This window comes from Chrysemys picta, chromosome 1 (genome assembly GCF_011386835.1).
Source record: "Chrysemys picta bellii isolate R12L10 chromosome 1, ASM1138683v2, whole genome shotgun sequence".
Taxonomy (NCBI): Eukaryota; Metazoa; Chordata; order Testudines; family Emydidae; genus Chrysemys; species Chrysemys picta.
In genome coordinates, this window is record NC_088791.1 from 233,407,102 (window position 1) to 233,426,336 (window position 19,235).

General features: G+C 40.7%; 1 protein-coding gene across 3 annotated transcripts in view; it reads left to right on the forward strand.

Annotated features, from left to right (window-relative positions):
* HERC2 (HECT and RLD domain containing E3 ubiquitin protein ligase 2) overlaps nt 1-19,235 on the forward strand; it is a 209,120-nt gene that overhangs the window by 65,578 nt on the left and 124,307 nt on the right. For all 3 annotated transcript variants that reach the window (XM_065591123.1, XM_065591131.1, XM_065591128.1), the window contains exons 11-23: nt 114-302; nt 997-1,148; nt 3,596-3,753; nt 3,857-3,970; nt 4,851-5,102; nt 5,946-6,139; nt 7,194-7,394; nt 8,085-8,313; nt 8,450-8,574; nt 10,616-10,794; nt 13,011-13,195; nt 15,931-16,086; nt 16,386-16,571. In XM_065591123.1, the coding sequence (XP_065447195.1) occupies nt 114-302; nt 997-1,148; nt 3,596-3,753; nt 3,857-3,970; nt 4,851-5,102; nt 5,946-6,139; nt 7,194-7,394; nt 8,085-8,313; nt 8,450-8,574; nt 10,616-10,794; nt 13,011-13,195; nt 15,931-16,086; nt 16,386-16,571 (2,320 nt within the window). The remainder of the gene's footprint in view (nt 1-113; nt 303-996; nt 1,149-3,595; nt 3,754-3,856; nt 3,971-4,850; nt 5,103-5,945; nt 6,140-7,193; nt 7,395-8,084; nt 8,314-8,449; nt 8,575-10,615; nt 10,795-13,010; nt 13,196-15,930; nt 16,087-16,385; nt 16,572-19,235) is intronic.

The following is a 19,235-nucleotide window of genomic DNA, read 5'->3' on the forward strand; positions in this document are numbered from 1 at the left end:
GATTGAAGTATTGTTGAAGCACATAATTATTAGGAAAAAATATCCTGGTGCTTGTGTTTTAATTAAGTTGTGTAGTGAACTGTAAATTCTTACTTAGCTTTGTTGCCTTACAGGGATCTTTGCAAGAAGTCATAGGTTGGGGTTTAATAGGATGGAAATATTATGCTAATGTGAGTGGTCCAATTCAGTGTGAAGGACTTGCCAATCTTGGAGTTATGCAAATTGCCTGTGCAGAGAAACGTTTTTTAATCTTATCTAGAAATGGACGAGTTTACACGCAGGCATACAACAGTGACACACTGGTAGGTGATTTTTACATCCATACTAAATGTACCATTTTCTATAAAATATGCTGCTCTGAGATTGTTCTTTCTAATCATTCAGATGTGTAGTGGAGATACTGTGATGCTGCTCATGTTAAATTCCTTGTTTTTGAACCCTCAGCAGGAATGGTTTAACACCTTTGTTTGCCATGTTAAGAATTTTTCCTACGTTATAAATATTTGTTATGGTGCTCGCAACAATCCACCCGTATGAACAATGCTCTCTTTCTTCTCCAGTGGTATTGCTTTGCCGTTTATTTCCATGTAACGTGGCAATTGCTTAGCATGAAGTGCATTTAAACTAATGGATGTTTTGACTACCAGTGCCTAAGCATTAAATTCCCTTTACAAAATTATACTAAAACAGAAAAATATGCAGCGAAGACTATCGGAAATGATCAGACAAAGGCCAGTTTAATATATATTACCTGCATTATAAGGATGGGACAAAATGAGAGCTCCAGAGCATCCTCTACCTTTCACCAAACCCAAATATTGGATTTGAACTTCTGGCCTGGTTCTCTGGTTTTATTAAATTAATGCTGGAATGTATAGTTCTGAAGTAAGGCCTCATTGGGGAAAAATCTAATTATCAAGTTGTCTGAGTTTTTTCGACACTCTGAGCAACATAAGTAACTTTTTTCTTTGTACATTGTCTCTAACTAATTTACAGGGACCACAGCTGGTGCAGAGTCTTGCTTCTAGAAATATTGTGAAGATTGCAGCACATTCAGATGGTCACCACTATCTTGCCTTGGCAGCAACTGGAGAGGTTTTCTCTTGGGGTTGTGGAGATGGTGGAAGACTAGGCCATGGAGACACAGTGTATGTGTAATAAAATACCATTGATTCACCAGCTTAAGCATAGAACGTATTTACAAATGTTCTACTTTAATGTTAGAAACTAAGGTAGGATTAAATATGCAGACATTTAATAAATGTTAGTGAAACACAGCCACTTACAGCGAAATGACAACAGGCAAAAGATAACATAGTATGCTATCGTTGTTCAAGTCCTCCAGTACATGTATATCATTCAAAGGTTGATAAGAAATTAAGCAAAGCAAGATGGTTTACAAACATACATTCCTTTAGATTTTGTCTTAATTATGTTGTCATGATTAGACCAGCAAATAAACTACAGTTGTTAATGACAATGGAAAGGGCTAGCTTTCCTCAGTTTTCTTTTCTTTTCTTTTCTTTTCTTTTTTTTATGGATTTTAGACAACAATGAACATGTATGAAGGGAATGCCTGCTTAGCTTAGAAAATTCTGTTGCATGGTGAGATGATCCAGGAGGTCTTTTAAGGATATTTGTCTTAATTGAATACTGATTTGTGGCTATAGAAAATGATAAAAAAATGTATCTATTCTGTTAACCAGTGGTAACATAAAGATCTTCAAGAAATCCAGCTCCACTTATGAAATCTGAAGCTGAGTAATCCAAAATGTCTTTTACAACAATCCAGCTTCAGAACAAGACAGTCATGTATTATCAACTGTAAAATTACATCCTTTCTGAATATTTTCTTTTCTCTCCTTTTTAATTCAAAATTCTGAGTTCTTCGTGTGCTTGCATATGTCCATTCCACTGTATGTGAGTATGCACCTTGTGCACCGTGGTCTTTTTCTCTTAGCGGTATCCATTGGGCTGGCCCAAGCACTCTCTGTTGCTACATACCACAAAAGGGCGAAGCTGCGCCAATTCTCCTCAGTTCCACCAGTAATGGTTGTCGGAGTGATCTCAGACTTTTTGTCATAAGTGCGGCGGCCCTCACGCCTCTGTGTGTGTGTGTGTGTGTGTGTGTGTGTGTGTGTATGTATGTATATATATATATAGTGTGTGTGTATATATGTGTGTGTATATATATATATGCTGGTTTGTTAGTTTTAGCGATAAATTTTAGATTTAGGTCTTTTGGGACCAGTTTTTCATCTTTTGGTATTGGTACTGGAACGATGCTGTGCTCATCAGGTTTTAAGTCCTTCTGGACTTGTGCTGAATGTATGCTGGGCAGTGACCCACACCTGGTTTATTTGAAATGTTTGGGAAAATTCCACATAACTGACAAATATTGCATTTGTAAGCCCCACTCAAAGAGGCTTTCTTGGCCCAAGTACCTATCATAGATGTTTGCAAAACAGTGACTTGGTTATCAGTCCATACTTTTGTTCTCCTTATGCCATTTCCTGTCAATCCATGCAAATTTCTGACAGGTTGTCCTAGAAACACTGGTCAGGTATTTTCCCAGCTCACCTCCACATTGGTCTGCTTGTGAGTCATCTACAGTGAAATGGACATGTGCAAGCTCTTGAAGAAGAAAAAATGGTTACCTACCTTTCTGTAAGTGGTGTTCTTTGAGATGTGTTGGATATGTCCATTCCATGACTCATCCTCCTTCCCTTCTCTGTTGGAGTCTATCTGGAGTCAACTATGCATGAGGTGCATGCACACCTACAGTGGAATGGATGTTTTGCAACAAATCTCTAACAATAGTTGCAGAAAGGTAGGTAATCATTTTTTATATTTTTGATAATTTCTGTGCCTATTTCTGGAATATTTATAGTTTCAGAAGGGCACCCATCCTCCCATTTTTCTCAGGCCTCATATGCCTGATGCCAGGAGTCCCTCTGCCCTTCTTATTTACTTGCCAAATCAATTTCAGAATGGTTCAGTGCAAGTGCAAACTGTTGTGTGTTCCCCATTCCTTTTTTCCCCGTGTTAAACAGTAACATTGCAATGCTGTCTTGGCCCAGAAAGTAGGAGTGAGTGTCTTGTTCTGTAGTTGAACTAGTGTTTTCCAAGCAGTATCCTATAGAGGTGTACTTAAATACTTCTGTGTTGAATTTGTATCCCAGAGGTGATAAGCACCACTGTAGTGACAAATCCTTACTGGATAAGGGAGTACTCCTGTCTTGGGGTTGAGAGTAGCAGGGAAGGTGTTGTTCAGATACAGGTTTTTTTTTCACAGTGAAGTATAGTGTTTGTGAAAACCACTGGACTGACTTATTTGGAGGTAAAAATACTAGTGATCAGACTTTAGTATGTCACAGGCAGTGGTAGTGTAAACTTCTCCACAGTGCTTTGCATATTGTGTTCCTTATTGATCAACATCAACCTTAATTTGCTTTACAGGTCCATTTATAACTTGCTGCCTATGGCAGTCACTAAGGTTTGTAGTTGTGATCGTGATGATCAGTTTATTTTCTAGCAGACAGGTTACTACAGATCTTTTCACATAATTATGGACTCTTGTCTTCCCTCAAAATAGACCCTTAGAGGAACCAAAGATGATATCTGCTTTATCTGGAAAGCAGGCTGGGAAACATGTTGTTCATATTGCATGTGGAAGTACGTATAGCGCAGCCATCACTGCTGAGGGAGAGTTGTATACATGGGGACGAGGGAACTATGGCAGGCTGGGGCATGGTACGTTCCTCTAATTTCTTAAAGCATGGTATTCTGTTTGTGAAAATTTTAAATGTATGTCTCTTGGGTATTTTTGACAAAGCGATTATATTTTGTTTGGAAGGTTCCAGTGAAGATCAGACCATTCCAATGCTCGTAACTGGGCTGAAAGGACTGAAGGTTATTGATGTGGCCTGTGGAAGTGGAGATGCTCAGACTCTTGCAGTGACTGAAAATGGTCAGTGGCTAAACTTGCCGTGGTTAATGTCACTAGAAAGACATTTGTGGTGTAGGTCTTATGCTGAACGTTCATGAAACAAATTTTATGAGAGAATCTCAAACTGAAAGTGCTTTTTTAGAATAGTCTCTAGGTGATTATTTATATTTTAATACGGATTTAAAAATTGAAAGTATTAGTAAAGGAGAAAAGTTAAGCACTAAATTTATATAACTTGCTACTCTTTCCAGATGTATAGTTACTCAGACTTCTTCAGACATCTCTTCAGCTCACCAGCTGTTCTGCTGTATATTCCTCCTTTTCACAAAAATATCATTTACCTACCTAGACTTCCAGTACTGTTTTTGAGATTTAAACTTTTTTGAAGTGGTCAGAGTACAGTTGTAACACATCCCTCTTGGATAGGCATAACTCTATCCTCCTCTGTCTTTCACCAGAGCACCATTGGCTCCTGCCACTGGGCTTCCATCCAGCCTCCCATTTCTCACAACTATGCATTTCGATGTAGCTTCTTCCTTTTCCTTCTTTTTGCTGCCTGAGCACCAGCTGAAAGCATAGGAGAGCCTCTCCTTGCTTTCAGTTCCTGTGCTTGGGGCCACAGCAGCTTGCATCAGCCAGGAAGAGAAATTGCAAGGAAAATCTTGCTTAGCCCCTGTATCTCTGGGCTGGAACATCCTCAGTACAGGCAGAATCCTCAGAGAATTTAGCTGCCAAATTCTAACAAGTCTATATTAAGCATGCGTGAACTCCACATTTTTTTGGAGACTCGTAATGTGGTCATATTTAGGTGACTTCCAAAAGCTCAAATTTGAATAATTAACTCACTTTTGTCAATATATGTAACTTACCTGAAAGATCAGTGCAATGTCTTCCTTTCTAGGCCAGGTGTGGTCTTGGGGTGATGGAGATTACGGGAAGCTAGGAAGAGGTGGCAGTGATGGTTGCAAAACTCCCAAGTTGATAGAAAAGCTTCAGGACCTGGATGTTGTGAAAGTACGCTGTGGGAGTCAGTTTTCTGTTGCTTTAACAAAAGACGGGCAGGTCTATTCCTGGGGGAAAGGTGACAATCAGAGGCTTGGGCATGGAACAGAAGAGCATGTTCGATATCCTAAACTGCTGGAAGGCTTGCAAGGTAAGTGGAACACAAAATCGGAATCATAATTCTTTCTCAACCTAGAAAGTTGGAAAATGTCAAAAGTACTTAGTTTTTGGTGGAAAAATTTTCTTTTATCATATATTGTATCCTAACTTAAAGAATCTCACCACTGCTCTCATTGATGTCAAATTGTAGCTTACTTGTATTAAACAAGTGTATTTGCCACCCCTTGTGCCTTTTATCTGAGATTTTACTTCTGTTATTCCAACAGACTTGTTATGCTACTCTATTAAAATACTTTTAATACTTTAAAATTCTTGTTTCTATACTCTTGGCTTTCTCTTTATTCCTACTGCTTTTCTCACTTAGCCTGACTGAAGAATTTTTGCGTGTAAAACGCATTTAGGCTCCAATCTTGTAAACATGCACATGCTTAACTTTACATACGTGAATAGAACTGTTGAGAGCCATGGAAATTCTGAGTTGTGTGGCAACACCAATTGACTTCAGCATGTGACACTGTCCAATCACTTTTCCATTTAATAGTGGAAATGCCAACAAACTCTTCTAAATCAACAACTAAGCTAAATGGATGCAAAATAACACAAGATTTTTGTAGTCTTGTACACTTCGGCACTTCAGATAGCTTAAGTCTCTTAAACCTTTCTAATTTTTTTTTGGGTAGACTCTTCCAGTCTATCAACGTGGAAGGTAAAACTACAGTTTGACGTATTAACTCTGCTCATTTTTAATTGTGGTTTTAGTAGTTGTTGGTGTTGGTGAAACACAAAAGCTATTCCACTAATGTTTTTTTGTTAAAAAATGTATGTAAACTTTGTAGTAAGAAAAGTTTAATATTTGTTCACTTTTTGCTATCAGGGAAAAAAGTGGTGGATGTGGCGGCTGGATCTACCCATTGCTTGGCACTTACTGAGGATAGTGAAGTGCACAGCTGGGGGAGCAATGATCAGTGCCAGCATTTTGATACTTTAAGGATCACCAAACCAGAGCCTACTGCTCTCCCAGGATTAGACAGAAAGCACATTGTTGGAATTGCTTGTGGGCCTGCGCAGGTAAGCTTTGAATCTGTTACTCAGGATTTGTCTTCAACCCTGTCCGTGGAATTAGACGAGTGTAGTACAGTAATTTAATTCCTACTTCTCCCTATGATCTAAATCTGTGGCACGCAAACTTTTCCAGTCGCGTCCCCCCCGCTTTACCATTCACAGAATTTGTCGTGCTCCCCTCTCCCCGCATTAATTGTAATCTGAAACTGTTTTTCATGCTGGAAGGTGGAGGGGAAACACAGATGAAGCCCATTCATTCGATTTAATGTTTGAGCATCTGACTCAAGCGAGAGGTCCTGGGCTCTCAACTATTATTATATATGTTGCCAGTTTGTTTTTTAATATCAATTATTAAACATTAAATGAGTTTTAAAATGAGAATCAAAATTAATTGTAAAGGCATAGTAGGCCTAGTGTAGTTATGAAACTTACCAAATTGTTGAAAATAAGCCAACCTGTGCTTTAATTTGTATGATTGTTTTTTAAAGGGGGAAAAGGTCGAAGTTTCTTTGCACCTCCCCTTTCCCCTAGAGAACCTTTTGCGCCCCACTGGTCTAAATGGTTCCTGTACCAGCTGTGCCACGTGGATATTTCATGCCACCAACAGACGGAGACACAACCCCTCCCCTTCCCCCCAGTTTGTTTGTAGTTGCTTCTCCAAAAAGGCCTAGCTGGCCTTCCCGCTCAGTAAGACTTCCTGAGCAATAGCATTTAACAACATTAGCAATTGCTAGTATAGGTTTTAAGAATTAATCAGTCCTAACTTTTCCACCAACAAAATTAAAGTAGGGTGTCTGGACTGGCATAGAAGGACTCTGAGAAACATGATAGGAAATAGTAATTTTTTGTGATTGTTGGACACCTTTAGCTGTTGGCAAGAGGGGAGTGCTTGCTGATAATGTAAATGAATTGAGTCACATTCATCCTGCACCTCATCAAAAATCTGAAAGTCACAATATAGCTCCTGAGCCTAGTTCCTTAAATGAAGCACTGGTATCTCATAATAGGCCTATCATTGATTAGAGAGAAAGTAACTGTTACTCTTCCTTTCCATACGTAGAGTTTTGCCTGGTCATCTTGTTCTGAATGGTCCATTGGTTTGCGTGTACCGTTTGTGGTGGATGTTTGCCCAATGACATTTGAACAGCTAGATCTCCTATTGAGACAAGTGACTGAGGGAATGGATGGCACCTCTGACTGGCCACCACCACAGGAGAAGGAATGTATGGCTGTTGCAACCTTAAATCTTCTAAGACTTCAGGTACTGTAGCTTTCTTATGTGTCTGAGTTCTCACTCAGATAAAATGCTTCAGTAAATTGGTTGGAAGAAAATGGTGGCTTTTAAGTGTTTAAAACATTTTTGTTCACTTAAAATTAAATTGGTACAATGAGCTATTCCTGCATCTTAGTTCCAAAAGGTGGAAAGCTAAGGGTGGGTTTTCAGTCCTAACCATGAATTTTCTTGCTCTTGGTTTAATGTTTTCTAAACAGTTCTTGCATTTGATTTAAGATGAACTGTAAAACTAAAACGTAAATTGACTAATCTTGGATTTGTGCTGAATATACCACTTGCTGAAAAGGCTTTTGGTGTTCAGTGTTTTAATTTGCCTTTTTAAAAATGAGTTTCCTGTTTGGGGCAAATCTGGTACTTCTAGCTTCCTAAAGATGTCATTATGTCCATGATAATACAGAACGATGTGTACAGGGATGTCTAGGTAATTTCTAAATTGAGGTAATTATTGTTCACTAGGTATCCTGAGGTACTGGCTGACATAAGTGTATATATTACTCGGGTGTAATTGTATTTTTACTTTAGCTTTGCAGTTTATTTCTAAACATTTCCTTGTATTTAGACCAGTAGATGTATTTGTATTCAGTATCTGCATGATTGACTTTGTTCAACTTCATTTCTTATGTCACCTCTAAATGAAACTGATTCTTTTTCTTTCAGCTACATGCTGCCATCAGTCACCAGGTTGATCCAGAATGCCTTGGCTTGGGTTTAGGCAGCGTATTGTTGAATAGCCTGAAACAGTCCGTGGTAACTTTAGCAAGTAACGCTGGAGTTCTTAATACTGTACAGTCAGCTGCTCAAGCAGTGCTGCAGAGTGGGTGGTCTGTGTTGCTGCCAACAGCAGAGGAGCGAGCTAGGGCTCTTTCAGCTCTCTTACCCAGTGCAGGTATGATTTAATGATGGAAAACTGTTTGTTTGGTGTCTGAATATCTAGTCCAGTGTGTTTGTTCCATTCTTAGTTTCAGGAAATGAAATGAGCATCTGAATTTCTAGCCCATTAAATGTTTGTTCTGTTTTGTTAGTTTCAGGAAATGAAATGAATGTAAGTCCAGGCCGTCGATTTATGATTGACCTCTTGGTGGGCAGTTTGATGGCTGATGGAGGTTTAGAGTCTGCATTAAGTGCTGCTATCACTGCAGAAATTCAGGTACATTTCAACAATATTACCATTTACTGTGTAACTAGAATAAGATGCATATAATACAATTGTTTATAGGACTTGGTGTAAATTCTTTGCAAATAAACAGGCTTACATCAGACAGAGGGCAGTTTTCTTGCTAGGCATTGCAAGCCTCTCTTCCCTGCCAGCACTATCCAAAAAGCGCTCTTAGCTTTCTCTTAGGGTCACACTAAAAGTGCTTTTCTAGCTGTTCTTGGCTTTCTGCTGTCATCTTGCTACCTTCAGTCTGCTTGTGTGGTGTTTCTGGCTGCGTCCGCACTCACGCACCCACTCCCCCCCCCCCCGCCCCCAAACCAAAACCTAGACCTCTGTATTTTGCATTCAGCCCAAAGTGAAGCCCCTCCACATGACTGGCCTTGCGTTTGGCCTGTGTTTCTGGCAGTGGGTCCTATTCTTACCTTACTCCAAAAGGAGCTTACCTGCTTCTTTCTTCTATCTTGAATGAAGGGTGGCTATTGGTACCATCATCTTCAATGAGGCTTCACCTAACCCCCAGCATAATTGTAACTTACAGCTTGCATTTTAGGTTTACATATAAATTTGATAGCGTTTAAATGAATAGTGAGTATATTTTACTATTTTTAAGTGAGGTACAGTACAGAAAACCACCTGTCTGATATACAGCACCTATTGCTGTGGCTTCAGCAAAAGAATGCATAAACATGAATGCCACATGCCAGGCTTAAAATGGTCTTTGATCTCTGAAGGACTCTTGCAGAGCAGTTCACTTTTAATCTGGCATCTCAGTCCAAAACCTCCATAAATAGTAAGCATCAAGCTCTGAAATTTGAACTTCTCTATTCTTAATGTTTGTTGCAAAGTATGAGTCACACTACTAAAATGTGAAAGCCACTGTTACCGGTAACCTTGTCCAGTTGGAATTTCAATCTGAAACCCCCAGATCCAGAACAACAGTCTAGTACAGCATTGGAAAAAAAATTCCCTTAATCCTAAAACTACACACTCTAGGATAGTACTACAGGAGAGAGATAAGCTATAGATGTTATATTCCACTGCACCAGTAAAATGCAGCTCATGAGCCCAGCTCCATTTGAGTTCTTCAGTAATTCCTACTCTTCTCAAGGATCCATTTTGATGAGTTAGACACGTAGCGCTATCCTTGGGATGAGTGAAATCCTTGGGCGTTGAAGGGTTTGCCCATTCAGGCTTCAATGATCTTTTGAATGAAACCCACCAGAATGGAGAACACACTATATGCTGAGAATGACTGAAGGTACTTAGTCCATGAGCTCAGAGCTGTAAATAGATCTTGCTTAAGCAGCAAGCTACACAGCATCTGTACTTATAGACAGCATGGCAGTGGTCGAATGCATGAACTGCCAGGGAAAGCCTTGCTGCAGGGATCTTTCTTTTTTTCCTGGGAAGAAAGAAACCTGAGGCCTACCAAATATGCATATCCTGAGGGGGAGAAACTTGCACACTGTTTCTTTTGTGAGGGGAATGCAACTTCTTAGAGAGTATCTTCTAACTGCTTTGAAGCCAGAAGTAGGTACATTCCAAGATTGCCTACAAGTAATGCAGCAATCTCTCTTGGTTCCATGGCATTAACATGTAATTTGTTTTTCCCTGATCCTGCTGCCGTGCAAAGTCTTAAGAAAAATAAATCAAGATTAAGTCAGGCTGATGTAATTACAGTGCTCTGGGGTGTGAAAAATCGACTCCCCTGAGCGCAATATGCCAACCTAACCTCCCGTGTAGCCTCAGCTTAGGTCAATGGAAGAATGTTGACCTAGCTACTGTTGCTTGGGGAGGTGGAGTTCCTACAGCGATGGGAAATCCTCCCTTCCCCTCCTCTGCATTGCTGTAGGAAGCATCTGCTATATGGCACTGTCGTGGCATAGCTATGGCGCTGTAGCTGAGCCACTGTAGCGCCTGTAGAGTAGATCTGGCCATAGTCTCATAAATTGAGACTATAATACTGAGATAAATGATTGCATCTATTGATGATGTGTTGTTTGCTTTTAACTTTAGAGTTTTTGTATTGTAGGATATTGAGGCAAAAAAAGAAGCCCAGAAAGAAAAAGAAATTGATGAACAGGAAGCAAATGCTTCAACACTTCATAGGAGCAGGACTCCATTAGACAAAGACCTTATTAATACTGGGATCTATGAGTCTGCAGGGAAGCAGAGTTTACCTTTGGTTCAACTGATTCAGCAATTACTGAGGTATTCTTTGTTTTAAACATGTCATGATCATGAGTCTTTATTTTTCCTACAAAAGAAAATCCCTTTAGATTCATCCTACTGTGAAGCATGGAGCTAAATAACAGTAAATGATCCCTGGTGATAGAGTATGCTTTCAGTCTTTTCCCATCAGTCCTTCTGCCTCCTGAAACTAGAAATATTGAACATATGCTTATTCTGTTTACCTTAGTGTAGCTTTCTGGTTTTATCTTTGTTTTAATGAATAGAAAAGATGAAGACTCTGTGTAGGGGTCCCTCGCTTTCCCGTGGGGAGGAAGGCCACTCTGCATCGCTGTATTGGGCAGTAACTGTAGGGCTTGGGTCATGCTGGCGGGGCCGAGCCGTAAGTAGTCTATAGTTCTGTGTCCGTCTAACAGAGGAAAACAAGCAATAACAGTTTTATGCTCTTGGCCCCACCCTTGGCCTAAGCCTCCTGGCCAAGGCAGCCAGCAAGAATATATAGTCTGGGTCTCTAGCCCTTTGGGTGAGGCAGAGCAGGGAGCAGGATGTGGCCTCCGCTTGTAGGCTAAGGCAGCCAGCAAACACACAGTCTAGGAGTTCAGGTAGGGGTGAGCATCCACACCGTCTAGGGGAGCACCAACTGAGTCTAGCGTCTTAGCTTGATGGATGGTAGATTCACACAGGCCTCCTGGCCTAGGGTGGGGAGTCTGCTGCTCAAGGGTGGGGTGGTAAGGGGACGCGGGCCTGCCCAACTCCACCGCGTCCTAGCTCAGGGCCCTAACAGTGGCGGCGTGGTCCACCACTGGGCCAGTGGGGATCCAGCTACAACATGCTGACCTAGAGTCAGTCAGCAAGGTAGCCGGACAGTCGTTGGCTGTCCCTGGGGTCATACTTCCTCGGGGTTGGGTACCTCTATAATGCACAGGTCCTCTTGCTCCTCGGGATACACAGCGGATGGCAGTCCTGGCAACTTGTCTTCAGGCCCAGTCTTCTCTGGGGGCAGGGTGCTGCAGAATGCCGATTCAGCTCTAGAGTGCCGCAGCAAAGTGGAGGCATCTGTCTCCTTCCCTGGCTCCTCCTCAACAGAGCTGCCGAGCCATCCCTTTATACTTCCAGTCCCGTCCTGATACGTCCAGCAAGGGTGGGTGGAGCGTAGTCCCTCGCTCTCCAGTCCAGAGGGAGGTCATTTGGCCTCGCTGCACTCTGCAATAGGTATTTTTAGATCTAGGGAGAGCTACTGTTCTTTTGCTCCCAGGCCTTGTGGTACTTCGTCCTCCACCTCAGAGTTCATAATAGAGGAAGAGCAGAACTGACAGCCAGGTGTTCCACAAAAAAGTCAGCAATGGCTTTGGAAAAATATATTACTAGCCTTACTTCTGCTAAACATCAATTCTAGGGCTTGAGGGAGGAAGAAAGTTGGGTGTTCGATTCTTTCCACTATGCGGGAGTCTCAGATAAGCAGGGATCCTAGTTTTCTGTGATTTAAAAAAAAATCCATAAAATTCTCCGATTTAAAAAAAACATAAAAATCTGCATTTTTCAGCAATTAAAATGAAATCTGTCAGCGGGAGCCCTGCTGCCCTGGGCTGAAAAGCATCAATTTCCCATATTCCTGGGTGTGCGCTGGGGGGCACTGGATTCTACTGTATGTTTTTATTTTTTCACTATGTAAAAACTGAAGATTCTCTGTAAAAATGCAAATTCTGCATTTTTCCATGTTTTCCCCTGGGAAACTGATTTCTAGGATCCCTGTAGATAAGTGATCAGTGTAGCAAGCCTGGTCCTTGCTACCTCCTGTGAGCCACATGAGTACTTTGTGGGCTAACAGAAATAAAGGGGTGAGAAAATTTGAGAACTTTTACAACACTCATCACATTGATGTGACTGTGTAACAAGGAAATCGTTTATAACTGGGACTTTAAAACATATGCCACCCCACAGCTTTCTTCTATATAACATTCTATTTCACATTGTTCAGCTCATTAAATCTTTTGCATCATAGTAAATTATGGAGATAAGGGTGTGGTGGTTGAGTCCCATTTACAGAAACAAACTAATATTCTTGGAACGTTACCCCAAATAAAATAACATTCTCCAGTGAACTCTCGCATAGGTGTCTTAATTCTCAACAGTTAGAGAAAATCCCAGCAAAAGCTTAATCCTTGTTTCTTTAGGCTTCTAATTGAAACACCAGCTGCCCTTTTAAAGTGCTTTTATAATGCTTTTATACCAATTAGGAACATCGCTTCGCAGACTATAGCCAAGCTAAAAGATGTGGCTCGTCGCATTTCTTCCTGCCTAGACCACGAACATTACAGTAAAGAGAGGTCTGCTTCTTTGGACTTGTTGCTGCGTTTTCAGCGTTTACTTGTTAGTAAACTTTACCCAGGAGAGAATGTTGGACAGGTCCCTAATACATATGGTAAGTTATTTAATAAAAATAAAAGGCTTACGCGTTGTTTGTAAAACCTGTGCTACCAGACAAGTTTGCTATTTACCATTTTCCTGTTAGACAAAGTTTTGTAAATTGAGATACTGTTTTCTTTGCTTCATGGCCCACCTGTTTGAGAGCTGTTTTTTCTAAACTGTTTACCATTTAAGAAGATTGAAACATAACAAACTGTAAATATAAACAGAGTAGTCAAAACACATGTTACAGGAACATCAGCAGAAAACAGAAGATTCTTTCAGAAAGCTATTAACATTTAATAAATGTAAGTAAATTTTTTGTCAGAGAAAATGTAAAAGGTGTGATTGTACCCTATTTAACAGGCCCAATTTTCAGATTTTGGTGTTTATAGTTGGGCACCTAAATCTGTATTCAAGCAACAAAGTGATAGTTTAGATGCCTAGAATATGTAGTTAGGCACTGAAATGGGATTTAGATGCTTAATGTTAGACTCCCAAGTATGAAAATTGGGACTATAACAGGGTAAAAAAAGAACTAGATAAATTCATGGAGGATAGGTCCTTCAATGGCTATTAGGCAGGATGGGCAGGGATGGAGTCCCTAGCCTCTGTTTGCCAGAAGCTGTGAATAGGCGATAGGGAATGGATCACTTGATGATTATCTGTTCTGTTCATTCCCTCTGTGGCACCTGGCATTGGCCACTGTCGGAAGACAGAATACTAAGCTAGATGGACCTTTGGACTGACCCAGTATGGCCATTCTTATGTTCTTATGACTGCTATTTTAACTGTTAACATAGTGAAGCTGGATTTGTTGTCAAAAAGGTTAATTGAAACTAGTTCTTTATATTGATATTTAATTTCAGTGAATTGAATTAACCTAGAACAGATGAATTAATCAAGAACAGTTCTTTTAAATCTGCTTTGTAGGTGGTACAGTAACAATAACTGTGTTTTGTCCTTAATTATGAAAGGTGGCTAGTCAAACAGCAATAATTTATTTTTAATTATTTTCGCCTTTTCCAATTTAGAGAAAATACAGCCTTGTTCAGATCTTTCTTGTTGGAGAATACAATTTTATATATTGATTTTACAGGCAGTGACTCTGTCTTTATTAAAGTGGACTATAAGTGTGCAATATTGAGCTGTTTGAGATTATTTTAGTTGGATAATTCCTTACATCAGAAGTGTAAACTAGGAATGATTGTGCTTCTGTTTGGTGATGAATTTGAAAGTTCCACTTTTACTTTTTTTTTAAATCTGTTTCATTAAATGATGACTGAAAGTTTTTGTAATGTCTTCTGTTCTGTAGGATATTAAAGCGCACTGTAAACCTTGCAAGCTACAGAGAGCATTCCACCACTAAACCATAATCCCTTTAGTATGAAATACACCTCTACCCCGATATAACGCGGCCTGATAATTCATGAATTCAGATATAACGCGGTAAAGCCGCGCTCCGGGGGGGCGGGGCTGCGCACTCTGTCAGTTTAAAGCAAGTTCGATATAACGCGGTTTCACCTATAACACAGTAAGATTTTTTTGGCTCCCGAGGACAGCGTTATAGCGGGGTAGAGGTGTAGTAATTAACAGTGCATAGCAATATTATTCTTAAGACTAAATAGTACTACAAATGTAAGCAATGCCCGACAAAACAGATTCATTCCCTGTTTTGAATGTCTTGCTATCTGAGAATCAAAATGTATATTCTGGATTCAGGAAGAGGAGGGTAGGGAGAGATTGCTGTTGGACTAATAATGTAGGGATGATTTTTGTAAGAAATGAGTTTTAAGAAGGGGTTTGAATGAGGAGAGAAGAGGGAGTTTGATGGGCAACAGTTAGGGGCGTATTCCGAGTAAAGAGATAATTTAATGGAATGGTACAAAGCCAAGTGTATTGAGAAGGAGGCAAAGGAAACAGCATATACACCTCTACCCCATTATAACGCGACCCAATATAACACAAATTCGGATATAACGCGGTAAAGCAGTGCTCCGGGCGGGCGGGGCTGCGCACTTCAGTGGATCAAAGCAAGTTCGATATTATGCAGTTTCACGTAGAATGCAGTAAGATTTTTTGGCTCCCGAGGACAGCATTATATTGAGGTAGAGCTGTAGTAAGAAGATAGATTTAGAATAGCCCAAATGCTTTAGTACAAAATAATAAATTAAAACAAGTTGGAAATTTTACATGGAAAGATTGTAATTATCCAAATTGAACTTTGTCTTGGACTCTGGTTTAAACACCCATCTTATACTTTTGAAAACTTCCATGGGATTTTAATGCCACCTGGTATTACATTAACAAAAATGGTGGCCACTGCAGTAGAGCACATCCAAAACGTGCTGGCTCACTGCTACAATGTTGACGTGGCGGGAAGAAGGACACCTACTAAATTGGTAGCAAAACTTTTAGCAGTGTCAAAGAAAACTTCCCTGGAAGTTTGCCTCACACCAGACTAGGAATGGCCTTACTTAGTTTAGGAAATTTAATGATATTACAGCTCTAGATGTTATGGTTGCAGGCTTTATTTAAATTCAGATTGGTCTGTGCTCTTAAAAAGTCAGTATCTGGGATTTAAGCTTAATCTTTTATCAAAAATAAATTATGCTGTTTTCTTAATTGAATGCTAATATTGAAGTGGTGTTTGAGGGGCTTGTAAGTACTATATAATCCAAAATGGAGCTTTTAGTTTATTCACTTAAGTAGTTACTTTGATTATGCTTTGTGCCCCTCCTTTTTTCATAGGTCCTGAGCTTCTAGGAGTTGGTTCTCTGCTAAAGAAATACACAGCACTTTTGTGCACACACATTGGTGATATACTACCTGTGGCAATCAGCATTGCATCCACTAGTCACAGACATTTTGCAGAAGTATCTCGGGTTGTGGATGGAGATTTAACAGGTACCTTTCTTTTTCTCCTGGAAAATCAGTTTGTAGGCAAACATTCCTAGTACGTAATCATTCAGGCTATATTGTTTTTATTCCTTGAAACTTTTAATAACGGTTAAAAAAGAAATTCTCAAATTAAGAGTCTCTCCAAATTAAAAAAGAGAAGAAGCAAGGAGGGGCAAGTTAAAGGGAGAGAAAAAACATCACTTTAAAGTAGTAAGTAAAAAGGAGAATAAACTGCTGTGACTTAGGTCAAAAGTGGCATACATATATCTGTCTCAACTTCAGTGTGAGTATTTTCTGTTTTGTAGGTGTTCTCCTTCCAGAGTTGGTAGTTTCTATAGTGTTGCTTCTCAATAAAAATGCTGGACTGATGCAGGAAGCGGGTGCTATTCCTCTGTTGGCTGGCCTGCTAGAGCATCTGGACAGATTTAACCATCTAGCACCTGGAAAAGAAAGAGATGACAATGAGGATTTAGCATGGCCGGGAATAATGGGTATGTTCTACTTACTTAAAGCAGTTAAAACACTTAGTTGGGGCTTTACAGGAAATTTTTCTGAGTAACTCTAACACTCTCTTGCAATATTTAGAATTCTCTTGCATGAAGCAAAGCACCAGTAGCCTTTTTAACAGTTGTGTTCTTGAATTGTCTTTAAATCCAACACTTTTACATTTCCTTGTTTTATCAGAACTATTGTCATAATAGTGTTTACTGCGAAAAAATGATTACATTATGTCAGTGGTACATTTGGCATGTTTTAATTACTATATAAACTTGTCTGTCAAGAGGAGGGTTGGTTTGTTGATTTTGTTTGTTGAAGTAATTTCACTAATCATAGTGTAAACTATTACTGAAGATGAGAGCATTTGTTTAAAACTATATAGGAAGGAAGGGGTGGTGCTATAGTAGGTGGCTCAGAGTATGGCAGATGCACATTGGCACAATGAACTTTAGCTCTAGTGAACCGGGGAATCACAGTGAAAAAGGGAAAAGTGTTATCCTCGTGCCTTATGGTTTAATAACCCAAAGACAAGAACACAAGTGCCCCCTTCCAAAATATAAAAAAGTAATATGGCCAGTTAAAACAGGCCCGACTTTACAGAAAGCATTAAATAAAAAAATGGAAATTTGGTTTGTAAATGGATCCAGTTATTACACTGCTGAACAAGCTAAAACAGAATATGGGGCAATAAAGGTAAATGCCAGCCAAAAGTTAAAAGGATCAGTAAGACCCCACTCAGCCCAAGCTGCTGTGGTAATGGCAGTATTAAAGATATTGCCAAAAAAAAAAAAAGGTAATATAGCTATATTTACTGACTCATACTGGGTGTGTAGAGCAGTCATCGTTTGGCTCCCAGTGTGGGCAGCCAAAAAAATATGCACCGGAAATAAAAAGCCAGTGGTGTATAAGCAATATTAAAAACAGGTAGTAACAATAATACAAACGCGCTCTTCCCCCTCCCCCCCCACCTATGTAACTCATGTTAAAGCACACCAAAAACCCAGCAATCACTACTTATTTAAATTCTTGGCAAACAGGAGGTGATGTTAACCAGTAAAAAGATTTTGCAGTAACCAAATAAAAAAAAACCAGGTAGTTAACCCAAAAAATTTCAATTTACAAACCTTACAAAAATAATAAAAAAATCAGAGGAAAACAAAAAATTCACCGGAATGCTATCGGAATGGTTTGGGCCACAAAACATAACATTAAATTGGGAAAGCAACCTAAATATTTGGTAATACCTAAAGGGGTCCAAACTAAACTAATACAATATGTGCATAAACAGGGACACTTTAAAACAAAAAACCTCTTAAGCGCCTTAAAAATACAAGCTGGTGGCCTACCATGGAAAAAATGGTAAAGCAATGGTGTAACCATTGCATACAATGCACAATGGTTAATGCGGACCTGCAGGTGGAAAAAAAAAAACCCTTAAAAAACACACATACTATGTAATATATATTTATATTGAAGTAAATATGTATATGTAACCAGGTTTCTTCCTGAGCCCAGTGGGTAAGAATAGGTGCCTTACACCCTGAGGCCTTGGTAAGGAAAGGATGGGGGTGCTTGAATTTGATTGGGTCACACCTTGAGCCCTCGGTACGGTATAGGCGGAGTGCCCTAAATTGAGCGGGTAACAGTGGTACGTGAGCTTGATGTCCATCAGTACACTTGGTGACTATTTATGGAGAGATGGTATGTGAACCATTGAAGTTTGGGACTGGCTGGTCTAGGTATTATCTGGTTCTTCTTCGAGTGCTTGCTCATATCCATTCCATTAGGTGTGTGCGCGCCGCGTGCACGATCGTCGGAAGATTTTTACCCTAGCAACACCGGCGGGTCGGCTGTGGAGCCCCCTAGAGTGGCGCCTTCATGGCGCTGAATATATACCCCAGCCGACCCGGCGCCCCCTCAGTTCCTTCTTACCGCCCCTGACGGTCGTTGGAACTGTGGAGCGCGGCTTAGCTGTTCTCCACTTTCCCTAGCTTTCTTGTTGTATCATAGTTGTAGTTATAGTTATAGTCTTAGAGTTTGTTGTAAGTTAGTTAAGTAGTTTTAAAGTTGTTCTAAATAGTCCAGGGGGTTAAGGGGGTCGTCTCCCCCCTTTTCTCCCCCGGCCGCGGGGCCGGGCTCATGCCCAACGCTCCCGGCTTCAAGCTGTGCGCCTCCTGCGCTAAACCTATGCCCACGAGCGACCCGCACGAATCTTGTCTGAAGTGCCTGGGAGAGTCACACCAGACAGACAAGTGTAAAATCTGTAAGGCCTTTCGTCCGAGAACGAAGAAGGAGCGGGACTTTCGGCTCAGGCAACTTCTGATGGAGGCGGCTCTTAGCCCGGACGCTCCTTCCACGAGCAAGGCCCCGGCACCTAGCACCTCGGTGCGCAGTGCCCCGGCGGCACCGGCTGCGACGACCACGCGAGTGGCGTCAGACAAGCCTCCCCGGCACCGGACCTCGTCGGCACCGCAGACACAGCAAGTGCCTCGGCGCCGGTCCTTATCCCCAGGGCATAAAAAAGCCCATAAGACGGGGACATCAGTGCCGAAGACGCCAGCTCCCCCAGTGTCGGGGGTAGAGCCGCGTCCACCGGTGGAGCAACGGAAACAGTTGCCTCCGGCACCGTCGACTCCGGCGCCGAGGCCGTTGAGTCC